The sequence below is a fragment of the Mastacembelus armatus genome, chromosome 4, assembly GCF_900324485.2.
Source record: "Mastacembelus armatus chromosome 4, fMasArm1.2, whole genome shotgun sequence".
NCBI lineage: Eukaryota > Metazoa > Chordata > Actinopteri > Synbranchiformes > Mastacembelidae > Mastacembelus > Mastacembelus armatus.
Window position 1 is genome coordinate 24932492 of NC_046636.1, and position 20833 is coordinate 24953324.

A 20833-nucleotide genomic window follows, 5' to 3' on the forward strand; every position below is an offset into this window, starting at 1 on the left:
CCCCTCGCTGAAAGCTAGTGGTTGCGACTGAAGTGGTGCGAGATAACGCACGTAAGTGACTTGTGGACCAGCACCAAAACAAAAAGGGCCAGGATCTGTTTTAATTTCTCTAAGTGCTCACTTTGACACAGTTATTTAGGAGACACAAAAGACCAGCAACACCAGCTACATGACACATTCACTTCTATAACTCAAACACAAACTTCATCAAGTGAGTAATGAGACACAAAGTTACACAAAATGACAATAAAGACACACAAAACTACTTCATAGACTCAAAACATCCACAGAGACACAAAATGACATTAAAGAGCTGCCAAGCAACCACAAAATGAAACAAGACTACTTCGACGAGACACAAAAAGACTCAGGGCCTCATTCAATCTGACTGAACAGCACCTGAAAATTAAATATTTCTTTAAATAGTTATTAATTATAAATTGAAATACCACTCAATTTGTTGCAAGAAAAATAAATGTTTTGTGGAAACATACAGTTAAAAAGAGTTTATCTTTAAAAACATGTCAAAACATAGACTTCCCAGCATGCACTGGCAACTCTTCAGGGGGTGTTCTTATTTGAAGTTCGAGGAATACTCTTACGTTGTTCTTACTGAGTATGTACTGTGTCTTTAACACATGTCAGATTTAGTCATGGTTGCTATTTTTTCAGAAAAATACAATAAAAAAATAATATTACTTATATATTAGTATTAGTAGTAGTAGAAGGGTAGAGGTGAGTCATCCACTGCAACTGCTTCTATTGTCCATCAGGATGTTGCGATGGGGATGATCAATGATAGTCAGTGTATTCCAGGATGGCATCTACATCTTTCTGTGTGCATCTCTGCACCACAGCCTCCAGTGAGTCCAACCTTGTCCCTGTCACTGAAAGAGCTGTTTCCACCTGTTTGCCTAGAGGCCTTGCATTCTTGTGCTTTATGCTGCCTCTTCAGAAGACTGCTGCATAAATTAGCATACCAGAAAATTGCTCCCATAGTTTGGTAAAACATGTGCAGCATCTTCCTGCAGACGTCAAAGGACCTATGCCGGTATGTTTTAAAAGGTAAATTAAGGGTATTTATATAGTATAATGTGCCTTTAAAAATGATCAAGTAAATGTACATTCTTTGTAAATCTTTGTTTTAATTGTACAAATCTGTATGTTGACTGTAATTGGCCATGAATAGAATCATTTTATTAACAACTGTTTACTGTAATTTTAAACATATCTGAAATTTTTTATGGAAACTATAACAACGTGGTAAATGTTCAGTATCAATTATTTATTTATTTATTTTTATTTTCTTACAATTTTTTACGGCGTAAGTGTGAATGTCTGTCTCTTTGTGTCAGACCTGCAATAGACTGTCCAGGCTGTACCCTGCCTCATTGCCAGCTGGGATCAGCTCAAGTTATTTAAAACAATACTGATATTTTTAACTTCTGTGCAGCGGTGTATGAATCCATGATGAAGAGACACTGAAAGAACAGTAAAATTTCTAGGCTGAGTTCTAGACAATTTTTCTATATTCTATTTTACTAAATTGACTGTGTTTTCTTCTTTTTCGTGCATTTTAATGTATTTATTTTTCTTATGGAAAGCACTTTAAAAAGTCCTGACCATAAATCTCTTTCCATATAAACACTTATAGCCAATACCATTTGAAGGGGAGATCATGTTTCCATTACTGTGTGCATATTACTCTTAGTGTCATATTCATATGTGTATATGTGCATACATAAAAACACAATTAAAATTCATGACATTGTTGTATCAGATAAAGAAATGTAACAATTGAGCACAAAACATATAGTTGCTATCGTAGTTTGTGCCCACGTGGTTGTGAAATAGTTCTTGGTTTCCTCCTTTTCAGGAAACAACAGCACCTCTTATCAAATATGAATATATCACTAACGAAAACCATAGTGAGAGGAAGTGACGGTTGGTTCCTGAGTAGATGAGGAGTTAGGCTAGTTGTCTTAGTAACTTACAAGCAGCAAAAAACACACACTCAAGTAGGCTTTGTACTGAGAGCAAGAGCCAACATGGACGAGCTTGGTAAGACAACATTCAGTCAAGTTTTGAATAGGTGATGAACCTTAAACTGATCAGTGGAAAGTGTTATACTGTTGTTTTTTCTTCAGTACAGTGTACAAATATAAGTGTAATACTTGATCATTCCTTATGGTTTTGTGAGTTTATAATATAGTATGCACTAAGTATAATATTTACTGTACTCCGTTGTGCTGATTGTTATAAATAATTTAAAAAGTAGTTACTGTTGTCACAGATTTTCACACCCCTTTGTTACATTTAACATATCTCACTTTTGGTGTATATTCTTAATTGCGTAACATGGCCTTACCCACAAGTTTTAAAAAAGTTGTCAACAGACTATAATAGAAAAATAATGGTTAAACAGATTAAATAAAAACCTGCAACGTGTCTCTTCAAGGATATGCGGGAGAGACACTGATTCAATTTTCAAACACAATAGTTCTAGAGGCTTAAAAGTTTTCCGTGTTTCAACAACCGTAGCGACTATAACCTCATAATATAGCCAATTTTTTCATACAGTTCTCTTCCCAGTTTTTTAAACATGTGAAGGAGAGTGCTGGATCTGTGGTAATATTTTTCACTTGTCTTGCGACATTACAACAAGTTTCACTTCTGTAACATTGACTTCCTGAGGAAGCTGCCTTGCATTAAGCAAACTCAAACCTTGATCTGCACATCAAGGTGCACTCTAGCTTAGTGTACAGGAAGTATGTCAGGGTGCATAAAAATTCACATCAGCTGGTTTAAAGGAAATGTCATTCAGTCGTTGTGTAAATGTTACACTTTATATACATGCATGATGTCAAGTGTATTTGTGTTTACACATGTGGTTAGAAGATATATAACTATGTTCTGCCACAGATTTGCTGTTGGAGGAGCTCGCCTTGAACACAGCGGGTTCTGAGACTGTCACAGAGAACCGGCGCAAAGATGCAGCTGATGGAGAGGTGAAGACATAATCACAAAATTTAGACTGCACCATCATTTTCTGGACTACCTAAAACCACAAACTACATCACATTTGAATTGTGTGTCTGCAGGTGCCAGGTGCAGTTTGTTCTGAGATTACCAAGAAAGAAAAAGACACAGTTTCATCAAACGTCTACAGGTGAAGTACAAGCCTTAGACTCCTGCTGACCCATGATTCACATTATCTTCGCGTAAACATCATTTCTAATTTGCCTCTCTCTGGGTTTTAGTGATCTCCCTGCTCCTGTTGCAGCCTCTCTGGATCCTGACTCACCCACTAAAGAGCTAGAGTCCATCTTGAAAGATCTGATGGGTCTTGGACAGGGGGTCAGTATATCATCTGCAAGTGCATGCCCCAAATTATTATGACTTCTCATATCGTATCATCAGTATTGGTCCTGTGTTATCAAATGCTCTTAATTCAGTCCTACATCTGTATGTTAAAGTTAAATACTGTTGAAAGACAGGAAAGTAAAGAAACTTTGAAAACAGGATTTAAATTGACCAGGTTTGACAACAGAGGGCAGTATTGTTCTAATGTTAACACTGCACAGCCTCAAGCAGGATTTCAACATAGGAGCACTGGGAAGCACTGACTTACAATACATTTATGAAACACATAGCTAATAGAAACAAATATTTGTACTTTTCTGTTTTATTATTTAGGATCCAGTGGCCGAATCAAGCCCACCACCACTTACTCAAAAACAGTCTGTGAAACGGACAACAGAAGGTGAAGCACAAGAGAGCAGCAGCACAGCAGGTTCAGATGCAAAGGCCTCGACCACAAACAAGAAAGCAGATACTATAGATGACTTACTAGGAGGTCTGAGCTCCGACTTGGAGAAGTTTGGCGTACGCACTGTCGCCAAGGGCCACTGTGCTTCCTGCAACAAGTGCATCGTGGGAAAGGTATTATAAAATGAGCCAGCACTAAAATCTGTGTATTGGAAAGTCAGAAATCTATTTCACTAAAGATGCAAAGATGCAGGTAGTTCTGTATTTCTGGACTTAGGACTGTAAAAGAGAACTTGGCATCCTTGTGGCGAATTACGGCATTTGAAACAACAAACCTCTTCTTGTTCCCAGATGATCACAGCACTGGGTGAAGTGTGGCACCCTGAACACTTTGTGTGTGTGGTGTGCAAGATGGAGCTGAGCAACATGGGGTTCTTTGAGAGAGACAGACAGCCGTACTGTGACAAAGACTACCATCAGCTATTCTCCCCACGTTGTGCCTACTGCAAGGGCCCCATTATGCAGGTGACAAGGGCTTATGTATGACACATAGCCTAGGTTAAGACAAAACAAAGCAACTATCCCTTTTTTTTTAATCCCCAGTAAAGCACATCAGTTCACTGTAAAAATGCATGTTCTGTCCTTTTAAGTTGTCAGTTTTTCATTTAATTTATGTTGATGAAGAGGTGGCAGAACTCCAACAAAATCATACACTTGTTTTCTGACCTGTACTCTAATTTGTTGTGTCATATATTCCATCTATTACTTTATATTGAATTCTTTTAAAGACTGGAAGATGACATACGGTAGTATGCAGTTATTTTTCTAGACATATTAAACGTCAATTTAATAAATACAATACAAAACCATATTGGGGTTGTGGGGACTGGGCTCATACTATGGTGCAGACCAAAATCATTAATCTGAAACTAACCCAACTTCTCCTTAACTCACTGTATGTGGTTCACCATATAAATTTTTGTGTTTCCTGACATCTGAACATGAACTTGGATAAATCTTATTAGTGTTCAAGGGAAGTAAAAGCTTGATGTAATATTTCTATATCTCTGTGGCTTACCAGAACATCCTGACCGCCCTGGACAAGACCTGGCACCCCGAGCACTTCTTCTGTACACATTGCGGAGGCCGGTTTGGACCTGAAGGTAAGAGCCTTGTGCATTAGTTTTAGTTTCCTGGAAAATACAACTTCATGACTCTATGACTGTATCATATACCTGTTCCAGGTTTCCTAGAGAAGGATGGAAAGCCATATTGTTGCAGGGACTTCTACCACCTCTTTGCTCCCAAGTGCTCAGGCTGTGGGGAGTCAGTGAGGGATAACTACCTGACTGCAGCCAATGGCACCTGGCATCCAGAGTGCTTCGTCTGCGCAGTAAGTCTCTCTCAGACCACACACATGGCTCTGGCTTGCACACAAGCTTGGGAATAAATGAGAAAGATGCCCACACATTTGCTTTATTTGCAGCATTTCTACCACAAGGCTGATGAAACCCGTCTGCCTGTTCAATATGTTGTGGTTGAAATGATACAAATAAATCAAGGAAACCATATTGCTCAGTGTGGGTATCTTTCACATTCTTGTCAAACCTACTTCTGTCTGCAACATCTGGTCAAAAATGGTTCAGTGTGCAGCTCTGCTTCAGAAGAGATGTTCTGACATCAACTTTAATATTTCATGCTCACTAAAAAGTTGCACTTGACTGAAATACAGTGAGCATGAACCCAAACTCTAAATACATAAAATGTATTCTTCTTAATACCTACCACTTAGAATTATACATTAAACATGGAATACATATAACTATGACTACACATCCCAATCATTATAGCAGCTGTATGCCTCACGATTAGAACGTAAACATATATGGAACAGTCATTATCAGCTGTATCTGGTCCTTGTTGGTCTACATCTAACTCCAGTAGGCAGGAGGTCAATCACTTCATTAAGAGGATGAAGTGGGTACTCCAGAGTGGTCAAGCCTTTTTAATCAGCTAATTTGGCCCCTCATTCCAACCACTCAGTCACTGTGCTGTGTCGCAACCTGTTCCTGTCCACAGACATTTCCGTACCATGAAATGTTAAAATGTGGCAACTGGCTTAACCCTAGTGGAATAGTTAGAAGACAGTCATTATGAGGTGAGTTTCCTCTGTAAGCACAGAGGCCTGCAGTGGTATTGTTAGCAAAAGTCAGCTGAGGATGATGATAATTGATATTATAAGAAACTTTCTGCTCTAACAGTTTCAAACATACTTACATTTACCTATAGCAACACAGAGTTTTGAAAACAGTTGTCACTTCTACATTTTACTTTCCAGTCACAAGAGAGAGTTTTCCATTCTTCCTAATAGATCACTCTAAATATTACACATTGACCCTTTATGTTGTCAAACACGTGGAGTTAATGTAATTAATGGATTATTCCATTGAAGTGTTCCAAGGCCGAGGTGTTGTGCATGTTGGCTCTCTGTCATCGCTTTCTGGCACGTAGAAATGGAACAGAGCCATCACTAATGTTAAGAGTTACACCTGTGCTGTGGCAAGTGAAAATGTCTGCCAAGAGAAATGTCTGTAATTAACTACAGGAGCAGATGCAACATTGCCTCTGTACAGAGCCATTTAGTTTATGCTCTAGCAGTTATTAATGGGCTGTTAAAAAAAAACAGTTGCAAATCTCTTTTAGTTTTTTCGTTTAATAACATATGAAAGGTCCATGTCAGTGATGTTACAGGTGAAGCTACGCTTTACATTACAGCTGTTCTGCAGAACCTTCCACAGGGTTATAGAAATCACAGCCTTTGGTTTACATGAAACGAGACACGAGTGAATCCGTAACAGTGGTTTAAATAATATTAAAGTTTCCCTAATTAGTCAACTAAACAGACCCTGGCATCCATCTTCTCAGAGTCAGCTACAACACAGCAGCAACAATACATGAAGCTACATGTGTTCACTGAAATGTTTATTTTTCATGCAGAACTAAAGCTTTGGTGATATAAGTAAACTATAGAAGCTACATCATGAAAAAACATTGGCATAGTCCTTTAAATGCAGCCATATTCCATTCCTCCTAATTACTATGCCTAACTATTGTTTTCTGCCTGGCTCCATCCTTTCCTGTCTTCCATTGTTTCCCACATCACTCTCCCTCTTTTCCTCTTTTATCCAGGACTGTCTGAAGCCGTTCACTGACGGCTGTTTCATGGAGCTGGACGGTCGACCTCTCTGCTCGCTGCACTTCCACTCACGGCAGGGCACGCTTTGTGGCGGCTGTGGCGAGCCTGTTATGGGCCGCTGCATCTCTGCTCTCGATCGCAAATTTCACCCTGAGCACTTTGTGTGCGCCTTCTGTCTGCGGCAGCTCAGCCAAGGCATCTTCAAGGAGCAAAAAGGGAAGCCATACTGCTCGACCTGTTTCAATAAACTCTTTCTGTGACATTGTGTAAGTGATTTTGGAACCCAACATGATGAATTACACGATTAACAGTGTGGAACAAGGAGTGTGACGTAAATTAATAATATATTAGATAAGACTGTAACAAAATTAATGGCATAGCTGTAAAACACATGGAAAATATGTTTCCCATGATAAAAACTGAAGAAACTTTTTATGTGTGACCTTTGGATGGTTCTGAAAGGTGTGTTTCTGACACATGGGTCTAAATTTTATTGGATTTCATACTTCATGATCGCATAAAATTTATAAATGGAGAAAGAAAAACACAGACGTGCAGTTTTAATCTGTGGTTTCCATTAAGCTATCCTCAGTTTGGAATAAGTCTTGGCAGAACAGCGATACTCTGGCAAAATGGAGCAGTTTGTCAAGGGGCTTGTCTATGCGGCCCGATAGCTTGTATTGGCAGTGACTGGCAGGGAATCAGCATGCCAACCTGAGTTTCCTCTTGCTCTGACCTACCATTTGGACCCTGGCTTGCACTGGATTCAGACAACTGCTTCATTCTGCACATAGGCTCTCTTATAGATGCCTATTGAAGATTAATGAAGGTGGTGAGGTAAACAGAGGTGGTTTCAGAAGGAACTCCTTCAAATCACTGCATCTCTTCAGCAACTCACTTTGAATGTTGAGGGATGAACTGAGTGTTTTAGAGTAAAGATAGTTTTGTTATATACTTTGCATGTCTGGGCATATTTTGTTGTTGCAAGTTTTTTGTTGATGCCCACTGATAAATGTGTGTGGAAAATATGTTAAGGTGAGATACATAAGTTGCACACGTGAAAATGTAAATGACCTGTGTAAATGTGAGATTTGTTTTCATCAAATCTGTGGAATAAAATTGTAATAAAATTGAGGTTTGCCAACAATACACACTGCACATTCCAAGCTGCACTAATTGCAACAAGCTCTTTAATCCAGCCCAAACTGAGATATGCTGAAATTACAAAACTTTCTTTTGCATCCCTCTATAGGTTATGCACTTTTGTTGACAAAAAGCATCACAGAGAAATTCTGCCAAAGTCAACCAATATCGTATCAAACAGTATCTTATCTTCAGATGAGCGCTGCCTACTTTTTGCTGACCCTGTAGGCAGCTTTCTTCAGCTTTTCTTCAAGCCACTGAAGCTTGCTGTGTAATATCAGTGTATGAGTGGGAACGGAGGTGGGCATTAATCATGCTGTCATCACAGTCAGGCCAGGCCTCTCATGGCCTCTACAGAATATGGCCCTTGCATCACAGAAGAAGTGTGAATGTATAGTATTCAGTTAAGATCCAAGATCATAAGTGTTTAATGATCTGAGGGCCTGGTGCCCAGATTCCTGCTGAACTCAAAGACATAAAATAATGTTGAATATTAGATGTTTAGGCCCACATGAGAGATTTGTATTTTATGAGACACAAGAGGAAATGAACTTTCCAGCGGGGATCATTCGAAGATCAACATACACTTGGATCTGATCTGAGACTCCTGTATGTGACAAGACTGTAAAATTTTACATTGCCTCACAACTCGAGGGGTAATTTGTTCATTCTAGTATTAACATTTTTTCTTTCTGCACCATTCACTGTCACAACTGCATGCTATTATGAGTGGATGTAGTTGCCTAAACAGTCTTAGAAGTGGGAACACTTGTTTAATGCTGTCTTTCCTATAAATGGCTTCAAGGAGTTGTAACTAGTGGTTAGCTTAAATTTAGATTTGGGAAAACCTCAGACACACATGCAAACACTCATCCTAGCTGTCCAATACATTTTCTGAAATACTGACGACACCAGAGCTGTACAAAGTTTTAAGGAAAAGAAGAGAAGCAAAGTATAAGGTGGGAAAAGACTTTCTGGTATTCACAGAAAAAAATGAGTGTTATTGTATGGTTGAATGCAGAGGTAAAGGGTTCTCTGGCATGTTGTAAAAATGAGAAAACATGAAATGCGAGCAGGGGTCTTTTTAAAAGGATTGTGAATAAAGGGCCGTCTGTGGAAAGCAGGGAGAGGAAAGAGAGAGGTGACATTTACAGCAGTGAAACAGAGTAGGAACAGTCTGGGAGTGCACTGGGCCTTGAGATGGCAGCTAGAGCTCAGCAGGGGAGTAAAAGGGAGTGAGGAGTATACTGGGACATAATGGATACTGGTTCTGAGGGAGGCAGGGTCTGAGGAGTGTAGTTACCCCTGCATGACACTGAAACCCAACACTCACCTCCTCTCCTGTAAAATAGCTGTGTCTGCTGGGCCACCCCTGATGGAGACAGTGGGGCGGACTGTCCAGACCCTTATTGACCGACTATGGGTCACACACTGGCTGGCCCTTCCCTAACCTGTATACCCACAGTTCACATCAGTGCTGAACCCATAACTGTCAGCTACGTCTAATGTACACACTGACTCATTAATCAGTACAATTGCTGGTGAATTCAGACACACATTTACTGAAACACCAGCTGGAGGCAGCTCTAGTTGCAAATCAGGCCTGACAATATGAAATCACAGCTCCAGCAGGCACAATAAAACATAGAAAGATCAGATTGCTTGGAATATTCATGCATACACTGATGGAGTAACAAGTCACAGCATTTCTTAGCTGTATGAATGCAGATATACTATTCTGACAATAAAGAAAATAACATTTCATTGGAACTATATTTAATTTAGCTAGTCACAAATGTTTGAATCATCTGTAACACTGTAAAGGACAGAAATCAGCCACTGATTTTATCTTACTTACTTTTAGCTTCGTTAACTGGCACAAAACTTGTCAATGTAAAACACCAATTTATGCTGACATTACACAAACCTTCCCTCAGTACAGTCAATGAGAGATGCTAATGCTCCTCACAAGATGCACCTCTGTTCCTTGACCCCCACAGCAACTGCATAATGGGAACAGGGAAACATATTTTGACTTGTTCAAACATTATTTTAAGATGACCACTCTAGCCTCACAGGGACATACTCTCTAGCCCTAATTGACCAATTTTGCAGTTATTTGAAATTTAGAGAAAACTTTAATAAGCAAAACTAAATCCAAACATTTTGTAAAGAAAGAACTGAGCTGAACAGGGACGAGTTAGTGTGTCCATCATTACTGGCCAAACAAGCGCATGCAAACTTCAGTCCTCCATAAAGATGAGCTGTTAAGCCTAAAGAGCCTGTTAAGGAAAAGCCTGTATGAAATAGAAGTGTTTCTGTGTAAAAGTTCAAATGAAAGTGTTTTTAACAGCAAAAGCAAAGCGACAACTTCAACACCTCAGTAATTACTTCCACACAGGGAGAAGTTGAGCCCGACTCCATTTTCGGGTGTGTTTGCTTTGGCACTCTGCTGATGCTGAGTGCAGGTATCACACCTGATTCATGACTAGCTCCTCTGTCCAAAAGGAACTTCTTGTTGTCCTTGGCTAAACACTGAGTGCTTCGTGCTATCTCACACTCTCACACACTGGCAGGCATGTACATACACACATACACACACACACACACACACACACACATACAGTAACCCAACAGAATAGTGTGTGAATTTTCTATTCATTCTGTCTTGGGTTTGATCTACATAGGCACACAAACACAAAAACACGTGAATACAAATAGCTTCAGCCTACCCACACATATACAAATACCTACACAAAGTTCAAACATGCATACTAGCTATGGTTTTGGTCAGCTTGATCACGTACAAACACAAATGCAAAACACATGCACGCACATAAACATAGAAATGCTATTTATGAGCTTGGTCTTTGTCTCTTTCCATCTCTCATACACATACGTGCACAAGAACAGCCGAGAAAACTATGCTCTTTGTGGGTTTGGCTGACACAAAGCATATCTGTCTGAGCATCACTGCTCTCTCTACTTGCTGATTCTTAACCAAGTGAACTTGAGGTCTTTTATGGGTTAAATGGAGTCAGGTCCTGATGGGGATGTTATGGGAGGTTCTCAAGACAACTTCAAAACACTTCATCTCCTATTCCTCTGCTGCATGTCTTTGTCTCATCTCCCTCACATCTCCTGCCAAGTCTCTCAGTTAGACCTCCACGCTCAACATGGAAAAACAAGGAGACAGAGAGGGAGAAAGAGAGCACGGTGCAGTTTATCTTAATGGCACAGACCGGCTGGGGTTATGAGAAACACTCATAGGACAGTGAGCTCCTTCTGTATGCTAACCTTTAGCGTCAGGAAGATAGATGGTTTCATTATGCTTCTTCATTGTGTCCATGTGTGGGTGAACGGCACAGTGTGCCAGAGCGGTACGGTCTGTGATGTATTTGGCAAAACCGTTCTTGCATTTGATGGCGCTCATTGAGAAAATTAAACCTTTCTGGTAATTGTTAGAACATGTTTTGAATGGTGGGCAACCATATTATATTTGGCCGAGCTCCTTGAGATCACAAGAGACCAGTTTCTAAATGCTGAGTATTAGGCCAAGTTTTCACAAGGGTTAAAACTGGGTGATGGATAGAAACATGGGACAGGACCAAAACTGTGTTGCTGCCTTGCATTGTTTGCACAGGCGATGGTTTACAGCTAAAGCATCAGCTCTTGTTGCAGGATAGGTGGCAAGTCGCAAGCTTGGACTAAGGGTCAGAGACTGAGCAGAGTGGCTCTGGGAAAGGGATGAGGCCAGCTGGGGATATGGCTCTAATCCAAATCCACTGCCTCTGCAGCAGCCGCAGCATGGATCATTATAAGATTTGTTTTAAAGAGTGATGGTTAACCGCAATACAGTACTGTTGCCTGAGAGCTGAATGGCCTCCTGGGTTTAAACAAGCTTGTGGAGGTTTGTTGAGGGTTGGGAAGGCCCACAAGGAGCACATCAGGGCTGGCTGCTTGATAAATCACAGTCACTGCAGGGGGAGCCCACAAGGCCGGCCTGGAGTCAAACCTCCGACAAGTCTGCTGGAAAACACTGGGAAACTTTGTGGATACACACACGCACGCACGCACGCACGCACGCGCGCGCGCGCGCGCGCGCACACACACACACACACACACACACACGCACACACAGACTTGTTTTTATAGCTCAAGGGGACTGTACACTGACTTAATTTAATTTCCATGAGACTTACCCTAACCATACCTAACCTAACCTTTACCATAATCACTACTTGCCTAGCCTCCAACTCTTAACATGAACTTAATCCCACCCTAACAAAGTGTCCCCTCTAAAATAGCAGAACACACTCACTCACAGGCAGAACATTTTTATCCTGCCCACTCTGTTTCACAGTCATTTCATTAGCAGGTATCAATTTTTTCAGCATCTCAGCTCTGGTATATTTGACAGAACATCCACTTAAATCAGACTGAGAGGATTCAGGTTTGCCCTACAGAGGTAATGAAGCATGTTCCAAAGCTTTGGTTCATAGAAGATATTTTTCTAATCACTAATTCTCCTGCACTTTCTGGTACACCCTGTTCCCACTAAACCCATTAAGAAGCAATCATAAGCCCTTGTCTGAGCCCAGGACTCATCTTCAGTTTGGTGATGATGGACCGGGACTCACTACTTTGCATAAAAATGATTTAGTATGCAGTAATTCAAAACCACCACAATGCTTCCATCATAAAGATTACTTCTTCATTTTTATAATCCTGCAACTTGAGTCATTCCTATTCCATTCCTCTGTAAAGACCGCAGAGCTTTTATAGCTAGCTCTCCTGAAGGATGCACGACAATCCAAGAAACCTTCAGGGTTCTTCATCTGTAATATTTAATTTAATCTCCTTTAAAATGATTTTAATCACAACAAAATGAATCAAATGCACATGATTTGAAATATAACAATAATTTAAAACCAAGCAACCGTGGCCAATATATGTTTTCTACCTGCCTAAATTGCCTAATCAAATGTACTGATGCATTTTACTCATAGATAGATTTTATTTTGAAAGGTACTCTTTTTTATATGTGAACATATGTTTTTGTAGTTTTTTAAGAACGTTATGATAAAGCTTTACGTCATTGTCACTGACACTTTTATTTATTACTGTACCTACAAATATGTGCCATACAATAGTAGATTCAAAACAGGTTCATTCCCCTTTCCTTGAGTTTTTCCTTTACCAATACTCTGCCAGTGCCACATAAGCAAAAACTCATGACAGGAATCTGAAGATTTTTGACACCACGTTTTCTCTCTTTTTGACACCAGGAACTCTTTCCATCTCTCTTTTCATCTCTTTCTCTCTCTTTCTCTCTCTCTGTCAGACACACACAGAAACCAAGAATGCCAAGACAAACAGGAACTGTAGGATCATTCAGTCATTTTTATCAACATCTTCTTCACTTTCCTTCCCCAAAAGATGTCTGGCTTTGGAAATGTTTCCACTAAACAGTTGAGTCTCCGTCAAGGCTTACGGTGGGATTAGAGCTCAAATTACAGACTCTGTGGCTCATTTACTCTTTGAATCCTGTCTTCAAACCAAAAGTTGCACATGGACATGACCAGTGATATGATAATAGCATGAAATGAGAAACACATTTCAGGAGAGGAAATCTTTCCAGCGCCATGGAGAGGCTTTTATCTGCAACCATTGATGTTGCAACACGCAGAGGATGTGAAAGGCAAGAGAAGAGACAAAAGTAAAGAAATGTGCTGTATATTCAACTGAACACCTCAGTGAGAGAAAGAGGAGCAGTAGCCACAGTATAAGATACAATAGGATGATTTCTGTGAAAAGACAAGTACTGGTAGATGGCAGTAGTAGTGTAGCAAGACAAATAATAATTATATTATCAATTCAATTCAATTCAATTTATTTGTATAGTGCCAAATCACAATACAAATCATCTCAAGGCACTTTACAAAAACAAAAAACCCAGCAAGTCCCTTATGAGCAGCACTTGGCGACAGTGGAGAGGAAAAACTCCCTTTAATGGAAGAACAAACCTCCAGCTCAGTTTGGGCGGCCACCTGCCTCGACCGGTTGGGGTGAGAGAATACACTATTAGTATTTTAAAGGACTGACCTGAAGACACAGAGACAAGACTAATGTCTAACGTCAAACAAATGTAAAGTGATTAATGCTAATGATTAGAACTGAATGTAGTGATGTTAATTCTAGTTCATCTCTGTGTAAATAGTTTTTAAACTTAGAGACTATAATCCGTCATGACTGATAGAGAAGTTATTGCTTAAATGAGAAAAATCCGTCAAAACACTGGAATTCAGTCAAATAATATTGCCAGAAAATGTTTGACTGTAATTTTACTGTAGTTTTCTGTTCAACACAGGTTCTAACCCCTGATGAGAGGAGGCTCATTTTGGTTGCTGGTTTGCAATGTTTTATTTTGGTTCAGTGTGTTTGCAGCATAAATGGTTTGTTGAAACCTGCATAACCAAACTGTTGTTATCTCTGTTTTCAAAAGACCATGGATGACAACATGCCATGCCCCATTTACCATCTTCTGAGACACTGTCACTGTATGTAACTTGATAGCTGGCTAAGACGCTGCTGGCTGACACTAGTTATGATGTGCCCCCACAAAATCCAAACACAGTGTCCACAATCTTACTCAAGAGATGAGGGTGAGTATCAAAATACTTTTGTGATGTTGTGTGCTGGGTATCTGATATCCAACATTTCTATGTTGGCTGATAAAGTGCTGCATGTAGTAGTTTGTCATGAAAATAAAAATAGGTGACAAACAATATGCAAACATGGTTTGAGTGAACATAATTCACAAAATGCTAGAATTGCCCACAATTTTCTGCATAAAAAGCTGTGTGTGTATGTGGTCTTTCCTCATTATGTGATTTTGAATGGCTGTAAACAAGTACAGCGTTCAATATGCCTAGTCTCATGTGAATGCAAGGATATGCCAGTGTAGGAAGGAGGAGAGGAAAAGACAAAATAGCAGCAAATAGAGTGCAGGGGGGAGAGAGAGACTTATGAGGAACAGAATCCAAATGCTACTTCACAACAGTAAAGCTATATCCTGTGTGCTCAAATTACTTTGTAAATGCTACTCTGTCAACTTCATTTGAGACGCTCTGATATCAAAACAGGACGCAGTAATTTCTGGGCATGTGCAGTGTGGTGAGTGAGTGGCCGGTACATTGGCTCAGATGTGACTTTCCATCACAGTGGCGTGCCTCGACCCGGTACACTAAGCTGGACTCAGCTCCGGCTCATAAATCAACCGACTGTCTCACTGAGAGGGCTGCAGAGGTCTGAAGTCCCCAGAGACTGATGTGTGTTTTAACCCTTTGCAATCAGACCAGGTTGCTCTTGTATAGCCACAGTGGTCAACGGGGTCATGGATGAAATCGTGTTTGTGAGTTACATGTCTGGTGTTTGTCACCAGCTGCAGCAGGGAACACAGCTGAGTGAAAGAGCTTTAACAGGTTATACTATTCTGTTTTAAAGTTGCTTTTTCATATAGGTTATAGGAAAAGTATTTTTTTTTCTAATGCTTTACAAAAAAAATGAAAAAGTGTAGTGTAACCCTGGGAACTAAATACCTAACACTGGCAGAAAACCTCAGTTTACTAGACCTAACGTCCTTTAGTCAACAGGACGGACAGCTACTAAGCTCCTACACTGCAGCCATAACTAAATGAAAGGATGAAGTCTAGACTTACACAATAACTGGAATTTGCACAAAAATGCCCATAGAACTGAATGAACATTTTTTATTGCATCCATAGTGCCCAGAAGACAAATTTGAATGACTTTCATGTTTTTAATCTTAGTGCCAAACCAGGTCAAACGTTTGACTTATCTTGTAAAATATTTCATGATTTGTTGGATGAATTTACAGACATTCATTCCTGCATCCAAGACACAGTTTTGTAACAGGTTTAGTGAACCCCTGACTCTTCCACCACTATGAGGTTCATGTTATTGCAATTTTGAGTGATATATCTCCACAAATACTAGATGAATTACAAGGAAATGCTTGCACGTTGTACTATGTGTGTGTCAGTTTTTTTTGTGTCCATTTATATTGCCCCCACTGCATTACTGGTGTCCCCGGTGGGACATTAAGGCTTCAGACTTGCCCTCCAACTGGACCTGTGAATCAGAACCCAGTCTGAGCCACACTATAATTCATCTTCTATGGGGCCAGGTGGAGATGGAGGCTGTCGTCATGGTGTTATTGATGGCCTGCATTTAAACCACGACGAGCTGAGCTACAGTATATTCTCTGCTTGGTTTGCTAAAAAAAGAGACACTTTTACACTAGAGGAATCTTCTCTCAAGATAAGACTGCAAAAAACTGTCTAACACGAAGCTGAGCTATTGACTGATGGACTGAAATAGTAAACATGAAGCTAAGTAGTGGGTGATGTCGTTCTACATGCACTCAGCAGCACAACACTGACACATCTCATGCCAACTGACAAGAAATCCAAGCAAACTGTAGAAATGAAAGGAGAAGCAGAGATGGTGTGTTTTCTTTTCTCAGGTGTCTTACAGTAGATTACAGAATAAACCTTGACACGTGTTCAGGATCAGCTAAAGAAGCAGAAAATTAACTCTCCAGACCTTTCCTCTGTGGACTGTTTGTGTATTTGTCTCTGCATCTGTGTGCATATATGTGTTTGTGTATTCAGTCATAAGGGCCGTGCTGTTTAATGTGTTTCTGGCCTCTGTGCGTCTGTGTTACAGTTCAATCAGTTCAGTCATACAAGCCGGACTATTTAAAGTGTCTCTCTTGACCTGCTATGCATGTGAGTTTGTGTGCATTTTGTCATAGAAGCCATGTTGTTTGACATGTTTCAACTGTGTGTGCTTGTATGGATCTATGTTTATATCTGTGTGTGTGTGTGTGTGTGTGTGTGCTGCAGTGTAGCCTCCTTCTTGACAGCCTCTGGACCTGTTGACAGCTCCTCTGCTCCCTGTCAAGCACGAGAACAGCTCTATGTGTGAGTGAGGAGAAAGACGTCTGGAGTGTGTGTACATATGTGTGTGTGTGTGTATGTGTGTGTGTGTGTGTGTAGCTGTTTCACTCTCTATTTGTGTCTGTCTCTGTGTTTATCAGGCTGCACAGTCAGGCTGTTATTATGGAGACAGTTCCTTCCCACCTCCTCCTCCTCTATCTACAAACAATTAACTGCAGACACTTGAAAAATGCAGTTTAAAGTAGTAAATTGTGCCTGTGATGTATCAATATAATGTCATCAATCATATCTAATCACTTCTCTCTCTGACACTCCTTCATCTCTTCGTGTCAGATGCTTTCCATCATAATCTTTTCCTTTCATGCTTCTTTTCATTTTCTTCTCCCCCCTGCTCTCTATCTCTCAATCACCCATCCTCTCTAACACGTGAACTTAACTTTTTGGGCTTGCAGGAGCAGAAAAAAAGCCAAGTGTTACAGAGTCGTGCATTGATCTTGAAAATAAACAGAGCCTGAAATCCAACGAAGATGTGGAAGAAAAAGACACAGAGGCTCAGAAAGGAGTGGATGACAGAAAAGAAGCATGAAATGTCATACTGATTTACCAAAACAAAATTACATGCATATTGGAAAAAAGGGAGCTTTTACACTATACATCGCCTCTCTGCCAAGGTCTTACACTGTCTCTGACCTCACTGCTGAAGTCCAATTTTATTAATCACAGAGATCGAAGAGCTTTTATCTAGGAAGGCATCATATGGTTCTCTTTGACAATGTAGCTGAAGCAAGATGTTCGCTGTCCTGTGCCTCATTCTGTGAATTTCAACAGACATCCAATCTACAGGTCACATATTTGGGTTTTTATGCTTCTAAACACACATTCAAGCCATATGTCTCCCCAGCCCAACTGATTTAAATCTTCCACACTTATCCTAAACACTGTCATCCACTGTGGGCCACAGCAGCTGGGATACAATACCAACACAGACAAAGATATGTTCTAGATACACCAAATAAACCTCAGGTAAATGGCCGATGACTATGGTTAAAGTTGTGCTGTCACCAAACTGAACTCTCTACATTCAAGCCGACAGACACTGCTCAGACATAAGCCAGTTTGTGCTTTTTCTAGTCGTACCCACCAGCTCATATTACAGAAGCAAGCAAGAGCAGCATGTAGGAAAACAGTGTGGTCAGACGCTGGTTAAAGCATTACTCTTCCATCTCTGTCAATCCTCAAGCATGACATCTTTTTACAGAAGCAAGCTTTGATGCCATGAACTTACTAAACACGCTGCAGACACCTCATTTGAACAGATGAGTATCTTCAAAGCAAGGTCAACTCCAAACTGTGATTTTGTCGACTGGAAGAAGAGCTCATCTTATCCTTGAGGTTGGAATTCATGTGTGTTTCCTGCACACCAGAGCAGACCAGAGGCTTTGGTTTAATGGTATCATCACACATTCCGTTTAGATTTCCCAGACAGTGCAAAAGCCTTTATTTGGTGCTGGCAGCCTCTGCTGAACCCCTGCTTGGATAAACCACAAACAAGACGTTGACACTGAACAACAAAAGTATCATAATGTCTAACATTCTCTCTATACAAATATTGTTATATATTTTTCACAAAATGATGATATAAATATGTCTGTTGTCCCATGTTGAGATTTGCAGCAGCACCACAATTGTTACTGAAATGACAAGATGGGAAATCATTGTTCCTTCATATCTTATTCTCTTATCATTTGAATAGCAAAACTATATATCTGTTTAACAGCAGGAGGAAGCTTTTCACTCTTCCAGCTCAGGAGTAAATGGGGCAGGATGAGAGAGAAGGTAGCTGGGGGGGTTCCAGATATGGACAATACAATAACTCACAATGCCAAGCAGCGGGTGACAGTGCATCATGGTGTGATTTGGCAGCCAAGCCTTTAATGTGAGAGCATTATGGCAAAACAAATACAGGATATGTCTTTTTGTATGTGGGACTTTATGCAAACAGTACAAAAATAAACATGATGATAAAAATTGTTGCTTTGCTAAAGTCTCAGTATATGAGCCACAATATCTGTAAGAAAGAGGACAGACTTGCTTTATCTCCAGATGATCATTAACAGATTCTCCAGGTCTGTGGATCTCTACTGGACTGAGCATTTCTGTTTTAATAAGGTTTGTCCTTTGAAACAACAGTTCACCCTTTTTGGACACACATTTAACGTAAATAGCCATCACTCAGATTCATGCTCCTCTTCCCTTACTGACAGACAAAAACCCAGACACTGCTTCCAGAAAAAACAATCCTGACTATGACCCCTGTCACTTTATCTCTCCATCTCATCTTTCCCTCTCTGCTTTTGCTCATTTTGGATGATGAAGATAGACAGATAGTCATCCACTGCATGTGTTCACATGCCACAGAGGACATCACTGCAGAAACTGTGGAGAAAACAACTTAACACAGACCTCTTGCCACTAAGCACTGTCTAAATCAGTGTGGGTAAAGGACACAACAAACTTACGTCTGCTTATCTATAATATAACTGATTTCTGTGACTTGGCTTTATTCCTTTTGGACCCACTTATGACATTCTTGATATTTCAACCCCTAACATTATTCTCCTCCTCTTTTACCACTTCCCATTCTTTTCCTTTTACCCCCTTTTTTCCCAGGACATCCGGAAAAAGGAAACCACAATAACATTTCACCAGAGCCTCAGTCAATATTATTCCTCAACATCTTCAAAGCATGACAGAGGATATTGGAGTCCATGCAAGAGACGGGTGGAGATAACGAGGAAGTGTGTGTGTGTGTAGTCCAGCTGAGAACAGAGACAACAGACAGAGACAGTTCACTGTGGTCTTTGCAGACTCTGAGTTATGGCTGCCTGAAGGTATGAGCCACTCCTTCATATCCATCATACTCATTTTCTTTGAAGGACTGTCTTTCTGCCCTCGGGTCCCTCATCTCTCTCTGTCCTTTTTACCTCTGTCCACAATGTTGATAACCTTAATTCTTATTCACACCACTAGGGGTCCCTGTGCACATAATAAACAAATGTGCATGTTTCTAATCTCAGGGCTTCTCGGTCCAGTAATGTTAAGGATACAGAGGAACAGGGAGTGAGTTCATCTTCAGGTTTTGTGGCATAATTTCTGCACAACATCAGACAAGCAGTAAAAGATCGACAAGGACAGGAAGACACAGGATCCATAGAACTGCAGCATCACAAACATTAACACTTCACTCCGTCCTTTTCCAACTCCCCCTCTCCCTTTATCGGGGTGCATACTCTGTAGACACAGACAGAACTGAGAAAGATATGTAAAGTAGTGGACAGAATCAATATTGAAAGGGTTCAGCTATAGAGGTGAAATACCACCTCCCCAGTCGCCCTCTTTCTCTCTCCAGTGCCTCCCCTACATGTGCTTTCTGTAAGTGAGCATTTCTTCGTTCTGCCTACAGAACATTAAATTTAAAGTCTTCTTTCGTCCCTGGCTGTATGTGTGCTATGCTGTAAGCGCTGGCTCCCTTCCAAGAATCTCCTGCAGCCAGCCGTTCATAAGCCCTTTTCTAACCAGCCAAGAATGTGAAAAACTCCTTCAAAGAGAAACCCTCTGCAAGGTGTGGTTAAAGCAGGTATCTGAGTCCGCAGGTGGCCATATTAGAGCAGATGAAACCGCTAACTGAAATCCCACACCTGTCTCAGAGCAAGAGCCTCAAAGGGGAGAAACAGAGTAGAGA

The 20833-nt window shown here is 40.5% G+C and overlaps 1 protein-coding gene across 1 annotated transcript; it reads left to right on the plus strand.

Annotated features, from left to right (window-relative positions):
* Positions 1–1897: 1897 nt before the first annotated feature.
* lpxn (leupaxin) lies at positions 1898–8098 on the plus strand. The gene is made up of 9 exons (XM_026305414.2): positions 1898–2061; positions 2923–3008; positions 3102–3169; positions 3261–3357; positions 3697–3942; positions 4120–4293; positions 4850–4931; positions 5013–5161; positions 6958–8098. The coding sequence occupies exons 1-9, from the start codon at positions 2049–2051 to the stop codon at positions 7222–7224; spliced, it is 1182 nt and encodes a 393-aa protein (XP_026161199.1). The 5' UTR covers positions 1898–2048; the 3' UTR covers positions 7225–8098.
* Positions 8099–20833: the final 12735 nt, after the last annotated feature.

Excerpts from the sequence above, each read along its gene's own strand:
- lpxn (XM_026305414.2), top strand. Across the intron at positions 3,009-3,101 it reads AAGATGCAGCTGATGGAGAG|GTGCCAGGTGCAGTTTGTTC; the intron begins GTGAAGACATAA and ends GTGTGTCTGCAG. Across the intron at positions 3,943-4,119 it reads ACAAGTGCATCGTGGGAAAG|ATGATCACAGCACTGGGTGA; the intron begins GTATTATAAAAT and ends TCTTGTTCCCAG.